Here is a 19,841-nt window from a genome sequence, read left to right as displayed (position 1 = left end):
TGTTTTTAAATCAGAATTCGCGCTCCTTGACACTACGCCATTAAGGTTGGTAATTGTCACAAAAGTGTATTCTTGGTTGACTAAACTACATTTTAAAAATTAAATAAAATAAAAATGTTTTTGTATTTTCAATAAATATTTTTTACTTGTAATTTTTTTAACACATTTGTAATATCTGCAGTTTAGTCAACCAAAAATACACAGTGTCCCAACCTTGTGCAAATAAAATTTGTTTGGAATTTAAGTGGAAAACACCCAGTGGGGGAATCGTGACATTTGTGTACATAATAGTGGCAGGTGGCAGCATTGTGCGAGTAAATTTTTAGTTGGTGATTTGGTTATCTGTTGTGTGGCAAACTCTTTGTCAGGTGTGTAGTTTGGAAAAATTCGCGTAAATATTAAAAAATGTACTGTTTTGTTACCAAGTTACCCCATTTAAATTATTTGCCAGGCCCACCATCTACGCAGATCCTTCAGTAAAAAATAAAAATAACTAGTCATCATTTATAGGCAAACATGGCCGACGATGATGCGGTTGAGTCGAAGAAAACTGAGGAAAAACCCACCGAAAACGAAGCAACGGAGCCAAAAAAGAAAATAACAGTCACAGTGAAAACTCCCAAAGAAAAGGAAAACTTCGAGGTGGAAGAGGATCTTGCTGTGAAGGCTGTAAGTCAATTTGACAATCACATAACCTAATTCTTGACTATTATTTCCGTATTGTAGTTTAAGGAGGTCATAGCTCCAGTGTTTAATGCGGATGTTGACCAATTATGCCTAATCTTTGCCGGGAAAATCATGAAAGACAATGACACCTTGCAACAACACAATATTAAAGACGGCCTCACTATACATTTGGTCATCAGGGCTGTGCCCAGAGCCACCGAATCGGGGCCCTCGCGACCGCCAGGTAAGCTCCGAACTGACCCCAAACATATAGGGTGTGTCTCGGAAATTTACACCCTAGTCTTACGTCATTTTTGAAAACAATAACATTCTAGAAAGTGCACCAGTTTTGTGTTACATTTTAAGTCTATGATTCAGCGGAATTGAACTTGTTATCAGCCGGGACTGATTAACATTGCTTCTTGATTTCATTGATGTTTTTATAGACATTGTTTTGTAATTAGTGGAATAAATTGTTTTAGCGGATGTGAGCGCGACTCCGTTTAATTTGGGTCCTTTGGGTGGTTTAGCCGGTTTGGATTCGTTGGGTGTAGGTTCTGGTAATTTCATGGAAATTCAAAGCAGGATGCAAACGGAACTCTTAAATAATCCTGATATGCTTAGACAACTTCTAGACAATCCGTTTGTCCAACGAATAATGAACGATCCCGAAAACATGCGGGCCCTAATTACCCGAAATCCTCAAATGCAAGAACTGATGGAGCGCAATCCCGAGATAAATCACATGCTTAACAATCCCGAATTGTTACGTCAGACAATGGAACTAGCGCGGAACCCATCAATGTTGCAAGAATTGATGAGGAGTCACGACAGGGCTATAAGCAACTTGGAGAGCATCCCCGGGGGTTATAACGCATTGCAGCGGATGTACAGAGACATCCAAGAACCGATGTTTTCGGCAACTAGCGAACAGTTCAGTCGTAATCCTTTTGCCGGTCTTGTTGATAACAATCAAAGTGGGAATAATCCCCAACAAGGAACCGAAAATAGGGAACCACTACCCAATCCCTGGGGTGGTCAAAGACCTAACACGAATACTAGCTCAACCAATAGGCCCCAAAGACCGGTCATGAACAGCCCCTCGATGGCGAGTCTTCTTCAACAAATGTCCGAAAATTCCGACTTGATGCAAAACATGCTATCAGCACCTTACACGCAAAATGTACTCGAGGCCTTAGCTAGTGACCCAAATATGGCGACGACGCTCTTATCTGACAACCCCCTTCTTGCTGGAAATCCACAACTGCAGGAACAAGTCAGGACGATGATTCCGTCTTTTATGCAACAATTGCAAAATCCTGATATACAGAACGTAATGTCCAATCCACAGGTATTTGTTTGTTTTTCAATAGTAGAGAAGATGTTTTAATTTTTGGTTTTTAGGCTCTCAATGCGATTATGCAAATTCACCAAGGTATGGAAACTCTTCGCCAGACTGCTCCTAATCTCGTCAATACTTTCGGCATTAATACTACGACTACGGCAACAACGCCATCTACAACAACAACTACTACTACAACTACGACTAGTACTACTCAGGCAAACACTACAACGACTCAGTCTAGCACGAATTCAGATCCGTTTTCAGAGGTAAGTGTCAAAATCTGATGATTGTGGATAATTTTTTCGTCTAGTTTATGGCTCGAATGGTTGCCGGAATGGCTTCACAGCGTGATACGACTTTACCTCCCGAGCAGCGGTACCAAACACAATTGGAGCAGTTGGCCTCAATGGGTTTTGTAAATAGAGAAGCGAATCTGCAAGCTTTAATTGCAACTTTTGGTGATGTTAATGCAGCAGTGGAAAGGCTACTAGCGCTCGGGCAGTTATCCATGAGCTAACCTATCTATTCATATATTCCAAATGTATTATTATTACTTTTTAAATTTTGGGCTTTTTAAATCATTTTGTTTAGGATAGAGTATTTTATCTATGTATTAGATGATTCAATTTTTTCTAAGATGTATACTGGGTTTTATTTGGTGCCACTTGTTATAATTGTTTTTGCCATTATTGTAAACAGCTCGCTTCAAATTATAAATAAATGATTGTAGTTTGAAGGGACTGTAGGAACACAGAAATTATTCAAATGATGATTTGACTTTCAAAAATGTATATCTATAATTAATTAGAGACTATTTTAGCAACACGTAAAGTATTTTATTATTGACTAATAATTAACCTTTCATATAAATATTGCAATCATGGCAAACACTAGTCAGTGATGGATAAAGTTTGTCAGAAAAAAACGACTGATCTGTGGCTTGTGTAAAACAATCAAATGATATTATCAGTTGAGTGTATTATATGTTATATGGGTATATCTAATTTTGAGAAATCTTATATTTTTAATATATTGTTTTTTGTTGAGGAAATTCGTTGTTAATATTTTTTCCATATTGAGACTTGATTTGCGAGGAGTGATTACCAACTGTGCAAATTTTAAATTTTATACTAATACAATGGCAATAACACTAGAGTTATGTGTTAAGTGGCTCAAACAATATTTCACTGTAATTTATTATAGCTCTCAGTGTTTTTTCGAGATGAACACTGGATTTACTATGGATGTTCATGGAGATTAACGACCACAGATCGCTTTTCCTTGAAATTAAACGAAATTTTCATAGTTAATAGACATTCAATTGTTTAGTTGTATACATATACGACTTGTGCATTGTACATTCCATTATGTAAGACAATTCGCAAAATAAAACAGTTTCTCCATGATCACATATGTGTTTCATTTGCACTTGCAGAAACTAAAATATAAACACTCAAAAAAAGGGAAAAATCTTGTATTGTTGGTTGCATAAATAATACAACTAACAAAACGTTTGTGTAATTAATTGTTAGCGGAATTTAGGATTTTTTGGCACTTGTGTTTACAGCTTTGTGGGTCTTTTAATTGCAAACAAATTCATTCTTTTTGAAATAACACTGGAAGGTGTTGAAACTTTCCCCGTTTGTCGATTGGTTGGCTCAAAGGTTGACCACTCCTCTTGAACTGCAGGATGGTTCTGAAATTAACCATTCGACGCGCTAGGATCGGTTAGTTGAAACCGTTGCTGTTGAGAAGTGGTTTAGTGGTTACGAATGCCGTGCGTACGCACCTATCCTAAAACTCTCCTCAGAACCTGTAAAAAAATCGAATAAGTGTTCGAGTGGAAGGAGAGTGGCATTGTTGACAAATTTAAATGATTGTGTTGTGTTTCGTCGGTGTAGTGAGGAGATTTCAGGTCGAATAATGCCTTTACGGCCACGTATTAACCTTACTACCTGCTACACAGTGCCTGTTAAAACCTGAAGTGTAAGATTTTTTACCTGATTTTCACAAGTGGTATTTAGATTTGTTTGGAATTTATTTTCGTTGCGGAGCTTTTTTCATGTCGGACCTGAAGCAGGTGCTTTCACGGGAAAAGTTCGTTAAAGCCGTTATGATCAGTGATGCAATTAATCGGTGCCGGTAATTTCACTGCCCGACTGGGACACAAACACCAAAAATTTCAACAAAATACAATCACCAACTATTTTAATTATTTGTGTAAACAATTCGAAAAAATTGAACTTAACTGTTAGCTCACCTTGAAATTTTAATTATTTACTTTATCTAAATTATTGCGGAGATTATCCTGTAATAAAATGATACCGTTTCTTGTGCTGAGAGAAGATTTTCTTCAACCATTTTATTGCAATTTAATTAGCTTTTGATATTTGAGTAGTAAGGTGTGATTACATTTCTCACAAAATGTTTTAATTAAACTAATTGACCCTCTGAGAAAAATTAAATTACATTCATTCCTAACATTTCAGTCTATAAATAAATATTCGAAATTAAATGTGTTGTATTTCTACCATAAAAAAATCATTAAATCCATGAAACACCAACTTAATTTTAGGGCGTAAATCATAGCTGACATTCATTTATTATTATCTAATCGTAATGAATATTTTTTGTCTTCTAGCTATGTTAATTACTTAAAAATCCATTTACTTTTGGCACATCAAGGTCAAATTCTAGATAAGAATTTGTTATTATTTATAACAAAATTAAAAGTTTTCTAGCAGCTTTCTTGACTTTTGTAATAGTACAGTCGAACCTCTACAATCCGAACTATTTATTGCAATGAGTTTTGAGAATCATCGACTTAACTTTTTTAAATAAAACGCGTGGACAATTGAAATATGTGAAAATAGAACGATATTTATAGGATAAGTCGAACTCATTCATCAGTTTTTCAGAGTTGTTCAGGAAAGATGATTTAGATCAAATAAAAAGCTGAAAATATTTTTGAAATAGTTAAACGTTTCCTATTTTTTTTTTTTTTTAATATTTTTCAACATTAATTTTTTAGTTGAATGCTCAGTGTGAATTAGGTAGATGACTAGCATCCTAGATTTTACTTAAAAAACCAAACTGCCAGAAATTTTGGAAAAGTCGAAAGTTATTTAATAAACGACCTTGTCATCTTTGTTGAATCCGTTGTACTTAATTTTAATTATTTTTTATAAGTCGAGGGCAAAATATAATAAACAAAAAACTAGGAAAACTGTTTTAAAATATTATGAAAAAAATTATAGTGGATGTCGGGAAAAAAGCGTTGAAAATTCGGGGGTAGTTGTTTAGATCAAAATAAAAAAAGTTCCTGTGGGGACCTATGTCGGGAAATGCTTTCTGAGGGAGATAGAGCCCCCTAAGGATGGCGGGCAAAAGACCTTTTTTCAATTATCTCAGTAACCGATGGACATAAATTTACAAAAGCCTGCTTTTTTGACGCTGAATCTATTGGTGGTATCAAAAATTGTGTACCTTAATTAGAAGGGCACTGCAGTCAATCTACTTGCTTTGGAAGAAGTTTTTTGATTTTTTTTATTTGCTAATGTTCTTCAAAAAATGTTTCTTGTGTTATTTTTGTACGAGGCACCGTTTTTTTAGGAAAAATCCAAATTCCGAAAAGCATTTCCGAACATAGATTTATAGAAACTTTTTTCCTATTTTGACGTAGAGAACCACAAAATCTTTAAACATATTTTTCAGACACCTGTATATAGGCTATCACTAAAGAGCCACCATATATTTGAAAACTATCTTTTTTTTGTTGAATTATTCTGTATTGCATTTTAATCAATGAATTACAGCGAACTGTAGCGAAACTAATAAAATAATTACCAGAACATTTGAAAGAAAAACGAGAATTACTCAAGAATTTTGCACATTTCGATGGATCATCTTAACGAAATCACTCAATAAAAATAGCAAATTTAAATTAGTTTTGTCATCTTTACTGAATTACTTTGTATGAAGGATTTTACAAGAAATCTTCCAGTGAATACTTTAAATATGGTTTAAATGCAACCAAAAATTATTATTAAAATAATTAACAATTTGGTAAGAAATCCAGACAAACTATTTTTTACTTAGGTTATGTAGTTACCTCCAATTGGGGTTATTTCATTAGGTAATCTATGGTTTAAAAATAAAATTTCCTCGCAATTTCAAATTGTTTACTATCGGGTACCGGAAATACAGAAATTTGACAGCAAGAATAAACAAATATGGGAATTTTAATTGTTTTTAATTTTATATGTAATTTGATGTGTAATGTTAAAGTATTTTAATGTGAAATTTTCTTGACGTAGGGCTGATGAAGGCCAAATTTGTCGAAACCGGTACCCGATAATAAACAATTTGAAATTGGGAGGAAATTTTATTATTTTTGGACCATAGATTACCAAACTATTTTTTGTTGCATCGTTTTACGACCCAATGACTTAAGACACCCGTTATTCTAACAGGAAATATATTAGGTACCATTTTTCTAATACAGTTTTTATTACAATTACATTAATTAAAATAATAGCTGAAAAAAAAGCAGTGAAAGTAGATTTTTTTACAATTGATAATTCCAGACATTAAAAACTAAATTTATACTTGCAGTAAGCTACGATATCCACTTCATTGTTGGTAACAGTTTTGTACAGTCGCGGCCGTTGAAAACTAAGACAATTTGACAAATCCAAAATTTTGCATTGTAAAATGGCCTGAAACTGAAAATTCTAAAATGTCATTCAAATAATTACGAGTCGGTGTCGTAGAATAGAAAACTTTACTTAAAACAATGAACTTCAAGTTTGTAGACAGAAATAACTAATATTTTATTGCAGCACCATCCGAATCCGAAAAATTGAAATTGACATTGTCATCCTAGATGAAAACCTAATTTACACTTTACAAATTTTTAAAATAGCAAATAGTATACCAAAAGTGAATGTCTTAGTTTTCAAGGGCCGCGACTGTACATACCTACTTAATATTTAATTTCTCTTTCAATGTTACCAACTGCGTAACCAAAATCACAGCCTACTCCAATTGTGTTAATCACAAATTTTGTGCGCATTTTTTGTTTTCAGTAATTTTATTTGAGTTAAAAGTGGTAAAAATCTATAACTGCTTGTACTCCTTTTATAGCATTTTGGTTGAGTGTTGTGGTAGGTCGGTTGATGGGGGTCTGAAACCGCAGCGAGTGATAATTCGTTTTGTTTCAGTTTGAACATAATGAAACCGCAAGTGGACATAAAAAACTCCCAAATCAAGTAGCACAAAATGAAAGAAATATGTTCACAAGTGAGGGCAACCCTCGCTTGGAGTCGCGAGATGAATCAGTGAATCCCCCAATGGTTCAACATCGAAATGTTGAAGCACATGTTGACCACGAACGGGGGTGTCGCAAACCGCGTCTCCCGTCCAGATAGCTCGATGGTGATGGAGCCCCGGATCGAGCAGGGGGCATATAGATACCGGTCTCCGAACGCCAACAGCTCTCGCATCTCGCAGCAGTACCCCCTGAACGTCTCCCAGCTTCACTCCCAGAACAATCTGGACGCCTCCAAGCACTCCATTTACAGCAATGCTACTGTCTTGCCCCAGAACAAAACGCTCAATGGCGGGCTTAACATCTCCAGGGTGCGAAACCAAAGCACCGTTAACAAGTTTATGGCCAAGTCTAAACAAGTCGGCGTTAAGGAAATGCTCGTCAGTTTGGGCCTTTTGTGTCTAGTGAGTTTGCTACTAGCGTTGTTGTCACTGATTTTTCTGTTGAAAATATCACCAGTGACCGCCAGCGATATCCGAGAATTGCTAAGAGCCGAACAATTAACGGTGATCACAGCCGAGGAGTATGTTGTGGTGTATGAAGTGACGTTAGCCTTATGTGCACTGACTTTATCACTTAATTTATGTTGTTTATTAGTGTGCGCCATCCAGTTTTTATTTGCCGTTAAACTAGTGAAAAGCCCACACGGCGGAAACGATAGGTAAGTCACCAAACATTATTTTTGTCTCCAAAACTGCAAGGACAATTGATGGTTAACATTTACCTGTCTTGGAACGCATGAAAAGTAGCGGTATGTGGTAAACCACTCAACCATGCGTCTGCTATGTGGAAATTTGAAAAAAATTCCATCTTATAAATAAAAATTGTTTTTTTGTTAGGTAAATGCATTTTTAATTCAGTTCTTTTACCTTTCGAGGTATTTTAATTATAAAAGAGCACTCAAGCCGTAAAAGTTAGTTAATTTTATTTATAATTTATTAGTTTAAAGCCGTACAAAAGACTCGAACAATTGGAGGCGGAAATAAAGCGATTACGACGGTTATAGTGACAATCGAGAATTAAATGCGCTAAGGCTGGCTACTCCGATAATTAATTAACATGCTTGTTGACAAATTAATTCATTATCTTCTCTTAATAAGTATTCAAAATAAACGTGTCTTTGTTCAAATATTTCAGATTTTGTTTTTAAAAGGGTGTAATTGTTATCATCTACCAGTTTGTTCCGTTTTTAGTTACCAAATTATTTTAAAAGGTTTATGTGTATATTTTTGTACAAACTTAATCAGTAGTCAATTAAAAAAAATATGTTTAGAAAATTTCTTAAATTTTTATAACCAATATACAGGGTGTTAAAAAAAAGATTGTAATATATTTCAGGAGGTAATAGTTGTAGACCAAAGCAAACAAAAAAGTCTTAATAAACATGGATCCCCAGAATAACGGTTTCGGAGATATCGAAAATGATTTGTTTTTGAAACATTTATTTGCAGTCTGTTCAAACAAAAAAGATAAACTACTAGTAAAAATTCTTATAATTTTCACATGCGATATCTCCGAAACCGTTACTTTGCGGACCCACGTTTATTAAAACTTTTTTGTTTATTTTGGTGTATACTATTTACCCTCTTAAATATTTTACAATCTTTTTTTAACACCCTGTATGTTTTTCAAAATGAAAATTTATGTGGATCACTCTTATTTTCTTAAATACACTTGTAATTAAATATTAAAAGAAAAATTGAATACTACTGTACACTTTCCCATTAATTTAAAAAAAGGAGGTTATTAAATTAATTTAGGCTGGTGACAACAGTACATCATAATGTTGTGTATACTTTATACACACATTATTTGGTGACAAATCTACTATTTTGAGAACATAGTTGAAACTGTAGAAATTTTGATACATACAGAGTGAACAAAAAATATGGAACCAAGCTACTTTTTTTCCAAAATGGTAACTTATATGAAATTTTTTTTCGATAATATTGAATAAAATGAGATATGTAGTTGTAATCCTTAGATCGTAGCGTTTGTAAAAAAAAGTTTATAGTGGGTTGCCATTTTAAAAAATAAAAAATTTTGCAAAACTCAAAAACAAAAAAATTCGAAAAACTTTATTCTTGAAAAACGTCACATTTTTATAGTATTTTATCCATTCATTCCTTAGTTTTTTTTTTAATTAATAGTTTAGGCAAAAAAGGTTTGATTCCATACTTTCTTCTGTTCACCTGGTATATGTGGAAACACATGCTTTTCATAATAAGAGGATTTCATTTCATGGCAAATATTTATTTTGGAGATATATTATATTTATTCTTAAACTCTTCAAAATGGCCTTTTAATAAATGAAAGTTCCTTGAGTGATCGACAGTGTCCGTTAATTAAAAGACCAATTTGTTCTCTCTGAGATAAAAACAGAAACGTGTAAAGTATAAAATTTTGAAAAGCAGGTGCTTTAACTTCCTGCATATTGTAATTAATGCAAATTGCGCAAAGTTATAGTACTTGAGTGTGTTTACAACTTGTTACAACTTCAATAAATAATTAATTGAATCTTGCAATTTTCGGAAAATTCTTCAATGTTACGACTAGTTTCGGCGAGTGTGAGTTGACCTTTAAATTCGCATGAAAAAATCGAAGGTGATTTCAGACGAGTTCTAAATCCGGTCATCAAAAATTCTCACACACAATTTCCGTTCAAGTAGGTATACCAACCTAAGTCAATTATAGAACAGGAAGTCAGAGTAATGACTGATTTTTTCACCTGCTACTGAGATAATAACTGTAAACAATCGAAGAAAAAACAAACACCTTTAAAGCACATTTATATGCAGATATTTCCAAGTTACTCAACTTGTTACGCACTACACGACGAGATATTATTTAATACATGCATGTCGCATTTGTTAAGTTTATTGTTACATTATTGCAGCTATTACTATTATTATTATGAAAATCGCTGCGATAATTACGCGATTTGTGAGTTATTAAATTCACTTTGACACATTTTACTCCGCTACGAAATGTCAAAAAAACAGGAAGATGGGCCTTGAACCGCCTGATACATGGCACACATTTCCGTATTTAAATCACTGAATCACAAATTCCAATAAATCACTTTTATTGAAAAGGATTGAGAGTTTTATGAAGAAATAATTATGGCATTTAAAGTAACAATAGAATAGAATTATCTCTTACTCTCTAAATTACGTTATTTGTGCATGCAGAAAATTATTCATTCGCTTTTCAATCGCCCAACATTGTCGAAAAGTGAAAAAACGTAATTTCCTTGCGTAAAGTATACATTTGAAGTGAAACTAAAGGAAATCAAACTGGACTCATTGTAAAAACAGATTAGTAAAACTAGTCAGAGTTAATAGATTCCTATTGCCATTTAGCGCTGATGTAAATGACTAATATACATTTTTACTTATGAATCAACAATTTAAAACAGAACAGTTATGTTTTCCGCAAAAATCTCCATAATATATGGAGAGAAACCAGAAAAGTCTTCCTTGTTGTGGGTTCTTGACTAATTTTTCATTTCGGATGTCTCTAATGTGTACCAATTAATGACGGGACTTAAAACCGGTTAGATTTTTGTGTGAGGAAGCGTAGGCTAGGAATGAGCATCAATGAAACTGGAGTGAAATCATCCGCTTTCCGCCCTTGTGCAGTTTTAGTTCGAGTGAATGTTACTGATGGCCTTCCTGCATTCCAGTTATTTTTCACAAAACGGTAAATTGGCGAGTGGAACTCGTTTCATTTTTCGAAATGTAACAAAAACTGGTACCGTAATTTAATATATTTTGTCACTGGGTGTCGAAAGTATGTGTTAAACAAACAACGAATGACTGTTTGTTTATTTTATTATAGGTATTTTCACTCACTGTTTAGATAATAAAAAACTTTCACACACAAATAAAAAGTGATAAGTAATGATAAGTCCCAGTTGCATTTCACTGTTTATAACCGAACAAAGCGATTTTATTTATGGAAGTTGCATCTGACCATTGAGAACTAGCTTATTTCATAAATAGAAAATCAGGAGCACAGGAGCTGAAACAATTGCTTCCGCCAAGTGGAACCGAAATTACTGTAATTTTATTTACATATCGCGTTTGGGAATCGACTACTCGTGTGAAACACGAATTTTCTTGCGAAGACTATTTTCTATTAAATGTATTGCAACATCTGGACAAAATATGTTTAATTTATAACGTGATTCATCTGAAATATTCGCCAATGACATGTTAAACATTGACTAAAACCAGATGCTGAGCAAATCGCACCCAACAAACAAAAGATTTCAGTTTTTTCAACTAGTAATGTTATTTCCAGATCTCAACCTTGCTGTATTTTGGAAGAAAAAAGTAAAATCAAGCCACTTTAGGCTAAAAAGACTCATTTACTAGAGCCGTAGAAAAAAATTGGCATTCTTTCAAAATAAAAAATGGGGTATTTGACTTGTTTTCTCACAAGTGTTATTTTAAGAAAGTCATAAACGCAGTGGCGTAGCGTCGCCATAAGGTCTCGATATTTTTTTTGTAGTTTTTTATTGTTTTTCCACCTAATTAGATCAGTTTTGTTCACAAGTCGACTTTTTATAGTAAATGATTAAAGTTCTACTAATTTAATTAATTAATTATGTAATTTAATTTTAAGGTTTCAAAAGTATCAGAGACCCAATATTAATAAACGGTGAGAAAACACTCAATATTTTCTGCAATCTCTAAAAGTTCCAAAATTATTTTTTTTTACGAAAATTGTAACCGCTATAACTGCAGTTTTGATTTTGATCTGCAACAAAATTTAACGGTTGTTCCAAATTGTTATATTTTTTAATTCTTTAAGGGGTGTTTTTAGGATATTTTAAAACGAAAATTGAGTCTAATTTAAAAATACCCAAGAAATCTCACTTTTTACACATATTTTGTAATTTAATGTATTTATTTATTCCCTTAAGAAACTATTTCTGCACTGATACCTGTGTAAGAAATATCTGTGGTTTACCTCAAAATGTTAATCACAAGGCCTGCAGTGTCAGGGAAATACACTTAAGCATATCGAGTTTCATAGGGATTCAATAACTTAATTAAAGGCTTCGTGTGTCTCACTTTTGAATCGATTTTGTGTTCCAGGACTAACAAATATCTGCAAAAGTCGTCCGTGAGTCGCGTATGCGCAGTTGGGGGATTTTTCATCTCAATCCCAGTTTTTCTAACCGGTGAGTTTTCCAAATCTTAATCCCAAATCAGTAATAAATTTCCAGGGATTATCCTGTACACTTTCATCCAATTCCACTCGACTCCTGCGATCGTTACGAGTGTGTTCATCGGCTTGGGGATAATTTTCTGCGGTTGTGCGATGGTCCACAATGTGTTTATCTGGCAACGAGAGAAAACCAACGCTGTCAAAGAACTGGCTTTAGCCCAACACGAGCAATCCCAGAGCCATAACTCCTTCCATAGCGTCGCTCCAACCACGCAACTGAATCACTCCCATATCAGTCACGTGAACCACAGTTTTGGCCACCCTGTGGCCCCAGCCACCCATACGAGTCCGTATGTTGTCAGACCTGCGACCACGACGCCACCCACGGCCGAAAATCTAAACTTGACGAAGTTGTCGCATCCGAGGGAGGCGAGTGGGAGTGTCAGTCCGGGGATGCCCACAGCGACCTTGGAACTGAGCAGTGTTGCCACCACAAACTCGCCACACGAGTTGTCAACTCTAGTTTGAAAACCAGTCATTGTTACTATTATTTATCAGAAGTTTTTATTATTGTATATAGAGGGCTAGAGGGTATTTAAAGATTGTATATACCGCTTTGTTTCACAACGGTTTTTGTGTACATTTGTGAAATTTCAAAGAGTTTTTTAGTACAAAACAGTCTCACTGCCTATTTCAGGTTTGATATTATTGCCGTCTGTTACTGGAATCTAGATTAATATATTTTATACTGATTTTATATCTAACAAATTGCCTTTATATGAATAAACGTTTCAAAAAACCCACTACGCACCAAATGACAATCCAGCAATTTTTAATATTTTATTTTGAAACGCTAAAACTTTACAAATTTATATAAACTATAACATGTAATCAAAACTAAAACATGGCAAAACGCTGGAAGTGGTTCAAATTACAAACGTGTATTGAACAAAACAGAATTTTAAATCAATCAGAATGCGATTGATATCAGGGCAGGTACAAACACTCGAATTCAGAATTTTTCACCGTTTGTTTTCTTAGTCACAGGTGGTTGCAATAAATCACAGAACTGTAGAAGAGCTTCCCTCAACGGCCTCGAAACTTGCGTAGATGTCGTTGTTGTACATTCGACTAAAAATGGGTACAATTTTATCAAATGTTCCCAGCCTGTACTATCTTCTGAAACAAACTTGGTCACACAGTGATCTTTTTTATCGACGCTGTACCTTTAACATGGGCCTTTTTCATTGATATGATTAGAGTGGTCACAGCTTTAAGAACAAACGAAATTTCGGAAAGACGGTACCTGCAAAATGAGTGCTTTAGTGGCCGTTTGGGCACTCAAATGTGTGAAATTTTACCTCGGCAAGGGGCACTTGCCGCTCAGCTTCTCGTCCTCGATATATTTCTCCAATACCTCCTGAAATCTCTGCAAAAGAGAGGTGACCGCAAGCTGTCCGGCCAAATCATCACCATTGACAACCAACGCTCTATTATCACCGTCAATTAAGGAAAACTGCAACAAAGTCTCGAAACACGTCTTTGCGAACTCTTCCCGAAGTGTCAATTCCGAATCACTGTCAGTTTTGACATTTGTAGCGGAATGAATCGACCCTTTGTTTAGTAACACGACAACTTGCATGATAAAATCTTTTGGTATTTGACTGGAATAGGGCAAAATTTCAGTCCTCAGTAACTCAATGAGTTGGCAATCAGTCGCTTCATCAGACACCATTTCGTCTAAGCCTTTATCAGCAGGTGCAGACATACTCGGGAATAAGAAATCGTTTAAAGTTGTGGCTAATTCAGGCCACATCGAGGCAAATTGATTCCCGTTAGCTCGGGCGACCTTAAGGCCGGTTTTTAATACACTGATTAGGCTATTAGCCGCCAGTTTCCAAATACTGTTAGAGAAACAATTGTATTTTAAAGCTAGAGGTTTATGAAGGGCTGCGATTATTCCGTGTAGAATATTCCCGCCGATGACTTCGGGATTTTCGGCTGTTTTTTCGTAAAGTTTGACAGTCATTGTCATTGCTTTTTCCCCGAAAGGGATATAGTTCATAGTGATCCAATCCGAGACTTTGGTATGTCTGTTGTCCAATCTGCCGGAGTTTGGGGGAGTACAAGTGAATCTTGCAAAAATGAGCAACCTTTTAAATAACTCCGGAATCATTTTACTGTTATTCCTAGCGAGAGCTTCCTTTTGCAACAATTCCATGGTGTGTAAGACACCATCATGCAACGGGGTTAGACTCACATCTGACGAAGTTGAGATCATATAAGGGGTAGATTCGCCATATACTGGGACACTAACAGCATTTGTTAAAACAGTCCCTAACTGTTTTAAATCATCCAAGTTGAAGTTACTTTTAATATGCTGAAAAACACTGGGGAATATTTGGACCAAAGCCGTCAAAAATGTCTGACTCGGGAAATAGAAATCGTCACTTTGTTCACTCTCTAGAGCCGGGATTGTTATTTCAGTCCCAATTTTCACCCAAACTTTCCACGCAATCGCCCAAATTTCTCTATCCTCAATCACAGCTTTATTGTCAGTTGGTTGAGTTTTACTCAAGAAGAGTATCTCTTGGAATGACTTTAGTGCAGCTATTGAAACCTCGTTATTTTTACTCAACGCCGCATTTTCGATAAATTCCAAAAGTATAGACCAGGCTCGTGGAAAATCTCCCAGAGCTTGCAACAGTTGTCTTTTAGTATTAAAAACTCTCGCAACTCCCGATAATGTCAAAACTTGTGTCTCGGCCCACTGTTTTTGTGCTGTGTTTCTCGTGTGGTGTATTAGGATGTTGCCCCCAGCGTCGACTTTCTCACTGCTGGCCGAATTCGATAAATTTCGGACCTTATCGAGGAGAGGGAACAACACCTGCCACAGAATCGCCTGCCATGTTGATTGTTTCAAAAGCCCACCATGGGCTGATATCGTGGAAAACAAAGTCTGACCGGCCGATTTTCGCACAGCCGGGCGCGAGTCGACACAGAGTTCGCCGAGACGTGCATACAAACACATCCAAAGTTTATCAAAACTGGGCATATTTAAAGTCCCAGGAAAATCAGGGAGGACTGTAGTGTCCTCGGTTAAAGTCTGGCTCAATTTACCCTGATTCTGGTGGAAATAATCGGAAATGTTCCACTGAAATTCGAAAAATCATCATTAATGAACCACCCATTTATTTTGAATTACCATAAGCCCGACTGCGGTTAGAGAAATGTTCAATTCTTGCGTCTGGGACCCGAATTTGGCAACAGTGTCCACGCATAGAGGCAAACAGCGCCACGGCATCACCGGGAGGAAATCGGTTATGACCAACTGGAGGCATTGAAACGCGATCCGTATCAAATTTTCACTGAAACATAATCATTAACTTTCTGTTACCAAACTAATATTGAACTTTATCAGAAATTTGATAGTGCTATAATGCTGTAAAACTAAAAAATAAAAAGTTCATTACCAATTTTATTTTTAATGCGTACGAAATTAATGTGTAAAAATCTGAATGTAAAAAAAAACTTCAATGTTGTGTTCTGAAATTCATAAGTTCCTCAAAATTTCAATCTGTCCACAATTTTTATTTAATTAAGACCTATTTTGTAGGTAATGATAAAACTTGAATGACGCAGTGTGTTTTTTTTATGAAAAACATCAGGTTTTACATTTATTTATTTATTAATTATTTATTTGCGACAATCAACAGAACCTGTACATACACTCTCCGTCAAAAAATGCAACATTTTGAAAAAATAATAAATTCATTATTAAATCACTGTTATTCTCAATTTTTTTAACAAAATCTTGAATTTAATACAATAAATTTGATAAAATTTAAACTTACAAGATCTTTTGACGATGAGTGTTATTTAAACAATTTTATTAATTTAATTGCATACCCGTGTTGGTCGCTGACGGCGCCAATAATGCCCAAAACAAGGGGCCAGCCATGTGAGAGCGTTTCCCCCGCCCCATGTAAAATCTCAAGGACGCACTCGAGCTGCCTCTGTCTTACATCCCCATGTGGTACTGAAGACAGTTCAAAGAGCGGTCCCAGAAGTAAAGTTTGCAATTTTTGGTTATCTCTCAATGGTACAGTGTGTTTATAATGCAACGCTGACTTGACCAAATACGTTATAGCCTCAACCCCCCATTCTCTCATCCTAATATGAGGGTGTCGACAAACTTCCAACAAATGATTGGTTAAAGGCCGCCATAAAACCTCAATTCTTGGCATGTTAACCAAACCGGTTTCTAGTAACTTAGCAACGGCAAATAGTGACGGTTCGCGATTCGAGTAGGCTAGTTCCATGGCTTCCTGTGACAATTTACAGAGAGCATTGATAAGGTGATGTAAGGCCACATCGTCAAGATATTGGCTCGTTTCAAATAACCGGCTCAACATTTGGGACAAAACGGGCAAATCAGCCATTACTGATGTGGTTATAACCGCGTTCGAATCGGTTGTGAAGCGACCGGCTTTTAAACTGCCACCAGTTGAGGGCTTCAAACCCAAAATCCAAACTAAATGTTGTAGAGTTGTCAAAACTAAATGCCAGGATGTTCCAAGGATACTTCCGTGACAATGGGCCAAGCTAAGCAAAGCTCGCATCGCTTGTAAATTTTTAGAAGTGAGCATAACAGGGCCTTGTTGTGTTCCTTAAATTGTTAAAAATTATTTTTAGTATATGTCTACCCAATGTGGCTTACCTGCCGGCACCGAAGACGTTGGGAGTGGCGTTCCCACAGCTACGACTTGTTGTCTATAGTCGGCTTCGCCATAATTCGCCATCGCATGCAATTCCTGGCCATCTCGATGTCCTAAAATAAAAATTTATTTGGGGACAATTGACAAACCTGTCAATAAACCTGTTCGAATCCCACTCGATACTGTGTTTAAGACAGTTAGGGCGTAATGTGGCGGAAGTGACGATTTACAGATAGCTGTAATAAACGCATCTCTTGGAGTGTCTAGACCCAGTTCCCCACTAAGCGATGCATAGGTTTGTAACGCTTTTAGGATATTTTCAGTAACCGATTCGTCGGTACTTGCGTCAATAAGTGGAGTCAACGCTGCGAGTAAGCCACACCAACTTGATATTATCAACTGGGTGTGGAGTTTTCGGTCCTCTTCTGTGGATTCAGGTGGCGGCGATTGGCTTTCGCCTTGTTGCTGAGGCCCGATTGTGATTTGCAAAGACCGAATTATTTCCAAAAGACTGGCATAAGCAATAGAAATGCCATAACCGTCAGGAATTGTGGGCGGCTCAATTTTATCCAACATTTCCAAACTGTCAACAATTTTAACAAAAAATCAAAAACCAAATTTTACTACTTACTAAATCGATTTTGTTTGTCCTGTCGGAAAAGTCGTCACAATTGGCAACCAAACACCACGCATCAAAAACCCAGGTTGAGGGGAAACACCGGGACCGGCCGGCAAACCCCCCAAAAATACCGGAGGCTGGCCTTGAGTTATAGTCACTGAAAGCAAATTTTCGAAAAAGTTCGCACACGAGTCATGTCATACTTGTCGTCATTTGTAATTGTGCATTTACAAAAAGTGACTGGACGTAAGCCCCCAAGGAATTGACGATATCCTCAAAAATACTAGTGGTATGTTTGTTGAGATCATAACATTTACAAAATGAATTCAAAAGTTCGGGTTGAATTGTCATTTTATGCAGGACTTCCAAGGCAAGTGATCGTTGCCAAGTGGGCTTATCAGGGTCCAAAAATTTCACAATTAGAGATAAAAATATTTCACATTCAGTCACCTGAAAAGCAAACGATGTATTTTTCATAGCCCTACTTTGAGTAGCCCTACCAGAAGACTGTGATACTTCTGAATTAAAATAGACACAACCCGCAACAGTCTCATACTTATCGGAAAATAAGGTTTTTCAAAAGGGGTCGCTTGCTGTACATTTGATGACATAGTGCTCCTGTATTTAATATTGGGCGAAAATAATTTTATAACAAGAGCACAAACCCGCTCCTTCAATAGAAAACTAAACTCAGCGTTCTAAAATAGCGATTAATTATAATTTTAATAAAGAAGAAAGAGCTTTTTAACCTTGTAGAAAACAACTGAAAATTGTGTCAAAACCGACTCAAGCAACTCTAAACCAAAAGTACGCGTCATTTCAGTCATTCCAATCAACCAGTAGGGTTGATCAGCGTTAACTAATTGAACTAAGTCTTGAAATAACAAATACGCATCGGCGGCGCATGGTGGCAACCCTTTTGGTGGAGTCCCACTTGGTACTTTAAAATCTTCCATGTTGATTTGTTTCTGGACCGGAGTATTTTCGTTTTTTGATAAAATTTCGTCCTCTGCAACCACACGTTCAAATACGAGAGACACTAATTGCCTGACTGTGGCCCCAGCAGTATTAATTGTAGTCGAATTTTTAGCAAAATGCAAACGAAAACACAAAACCAAGGTCTAAAAATTGTCATTTTTAACTGATATTCAAAAAAACAATCATTACCCTTGCTAGGGTGTCTCCATGCACTACTGTATTTGTTGTCAGTAACAAAGTGACTGACTGAAGTATTTTTACTTCTTCTATCCCAGATTCCATCAAAGTCCATAACGTATCAGTGATATAAAGCGCACCTTTTTGATCTATTAGTTGATGTGTTATTAATTTTTGTATAATTTGTAAGCAACCCTAAAATATAAATGTTTTTATAAACGGGTGCCAATTTTTCCCTCTCAAAACCTACTTTAATTAATTTGACATCTTTAGTTTCACAACCCTGTGACAAAGGGTAAATAATTTGGTTGATAACGTAGTAAATAGAAGTTTGAGGAGTTGATAAAGCTGCTTTTAGTTTAACTATAGCTTCCTCACATGACTGTAATTAATTGAAAGTAATAAACAAATTAATAATTATGAATCATGTCACCTCTTTTATAACCGGATACTTCTTCTTAGATTCTAATGCCAGATTCTTGAAATCGGTTTGTAACGATTCAATAAATGCCGCTGATACTTCCACACTATGCACACCATTCTCATACGCCATAATTTTCGAAAATTACTCAAAAAGCTGAAAATTCTTTGAAAACATTAAGCTGAGCTGGCACTTGTCATTTGTCACTGTCAACTTTTCAATTGTTTATTCGACGATTTGGAATTTTACCACATATTTTTCACTAGTAAAACACTTTACTTTTATTTTACGACTCTACTTATTGCCATTGCAATATTATTTATAATTATTTGACTAATTACAAAACATTTAACCCGCAGCACCGATCAACTGACAGTTGTTATGGGGATGAAACTTCTTTCGATCGCTTG

General features: G+C 35.7%; 3 protein-coding genes across 5 annotated transcripts; 2 read left to right on the top strand and 1 right to left on the bottom strand.

The window, feature by feature from the left end:
• Positions 1 to 216: 216 nt before the first annotated feature.
• LOC123006200 (ubiquilin-1) lies at positions 217 to 3,420 on the top strand. 2 transcript variants are annotated; one of them, XM_044400491.1, is made up of 6 exons: positions 217 to 368; positions 511 to 669; positions 727 to 910; positions 1,149 to 2,017; positions 2,071 to 2,277; positions 2,322 to 3,420. In XM_044400491.1, exons 2-6 carry the CDS (start codon positions 517 to 519, stop codon positions 2,526 to 2,528), a joined length of 1,620 nt encoding a protein of 539 aa, XP_044256426.1. In that variant the 5' UTR covers positions 217 to 368; positions 511 to 516; the 3' UTR covers positions 2,529 to 3,420. The 2 variants fall into 2 exon arrangements, with proteins under 2 accessions (XP_044256426.1, XP_044256427.1); XM_044400492.1 differs by lacking the exon at positions 217 to 368 and having other exon boundaries at positions 488 to 669.
• Positions 3,421 to 3,706: 286 nt separating this feature from the next.
• Positions 3,707 to 13,347, top strand: LOC123006134. Its single transcript, XM_044400351.1, has 4 exons — positions 3,707 to 3,997; positions 7,234 to 8,001; positions 12,446 to 12,531; positions 12,577 to 13,347. The coding sequence occupies exons 2-4, from the start codon at positions 7,379 to 7,381 to the stop codon at positions 13,044 to 13,046; spliced, it is 1,179 nt and encodes a 392-aa protein (XP_044256286.1). The 5' UTR covers positions 3,707 to 3,997; positions 7,234 to 7,378; the 3' UTR covers positions 13,047 to 13,347.
• LOC123006133 (protein MON2 homolog) lies at positions 13,346 to 19,816 on the bottom strand. 2 transcript variants are annotated; one of them, XM_044400349.1, is made up of 14 exons: positions 19,444 to 19,816; positions 19,261 to 19,392; positions 19,023 to 19,205; positions 18,605 to 18,976; positions 18,356 to 18,553; positions 18,059 to 18,305; positions 17,868 to 18,012; positions 17,398 to 17,819; positions 17,239 to 17,349; positions 16,428 to 17,187; positions 15,724 to 15,886; positions 13,880 to 15,672; positions 13,745 to 13,824; positions 13,346 to 13,697 (listed from the first exon to the last, which is right to left on the bottom strand). In XM_044400349.1, the coding sequence occupies exons 1-14, from the start codon at positions 19,561 to 19,563 to the stop codon at positions 13,531 to 13,533; spliced, it is 4,893 nt and encodes a 1,630-aa protein (XP_044256284.1). In that variant the 5' UTR covers positions 19,564 to 19,816; the 3' UTR covers positions 13,346 to 13,530. The 2 variants fall into 2 exon arrangements, with proteins under 2 accessions (XP_044256284.1, XP_044256285.1); XM_044400350.1 differs by having other exon boundaries at positions 13,346 to 13,694.
• Between the last annotated feature and the right edge of the window lie 25 nt (positions 19,817 to 19,841).

Source organism: Tribolium madens, unplaced genomic scaffold (genome assembly GCF_015345945.1).
Source record: "Tribolium madens isolate multiple individuals breed KSU strain unplaced genomic scaffold, Tmad_KSU_1.1 Scaffold_2;HRSCAF=44;Tcas5.2_LGX, whole genome shotgun sequence".
NCBI lineage: Eukaryota > Metazoa > Arthropoda > Insecta > Coleoptera > Tenebrionidae > Tribolium > Tribolium madens.
The sequence above is the reverse complement of the archived record's forward strand: the minus strand, read 5'-3'. Positions and strand labels throughout refer to the sequence as shown.

Bases quoted from the DNA above. Each gene is read 5' to 3' on its own strand.
- LOC123006200 (XM_044400491.1), top strand. From the start codon at position 517: ATGGCCGACGATGATGCGGTTGAGTCGAAGAAAACTGAGGAAAAACCC. The intron at 2,018-2,070 runs GTATTTGTTTGT...TTTGGTTTTTAG, and splicing joins ACGTAATGTCCAATCCACAG to GCTCTCAATGCGATTATGCA. The intron at 2,278-2,321 runs GTAAGTGTCAAA...TTTTTCGTCTAG, and splicing joins ATTCAGATCCGTTTTCAGAG to TTTATGGCTCGAATGGTTGC.
- LOC123006134 (XM_044400351.1), top strand. From the start codon at position 7,379: ATGTTGAAGCACATGTTGACCACGAACGGGGGTGTCGCAAACCGCGTC. The intron at 8,002-12,445 runs GTAAGTCACCAA...TTTGTGTTCCAG, and splicing joins CCACACGGCGGAAACGATAG to GACTAACAAATATCTGCAAA. The intron at 12,532-12,576 runs GTGAGTTTTCCA...ATAAATTTCCAG, and splicing joins AATCCCAGTTTTTCTAACCG to GGATTATCCTGTACACTTTC.
- LOC123006133 (XM_044400349.1), bottom strand. From the start codon at position 19,563: ATGGCGTATGAGAATGGTGTGCATAGTGTGGAAGTATCAGCGGCATTT. The intron at 17,350-17,397 runs GTTTATTGACAG...TTTTTATTTTAG, and splicing joins ATCGAGTGGGATTCGAACAG to GACATCGAGATGGCCAGGAA. The intron at 13,825-13,879 runs GTAAAATTTCAC...CTCATTTTGCAG, and splicing joins GGCAAGTGCCCCTTGCCGAG to GTACCGTCTTTCCGAAATTT.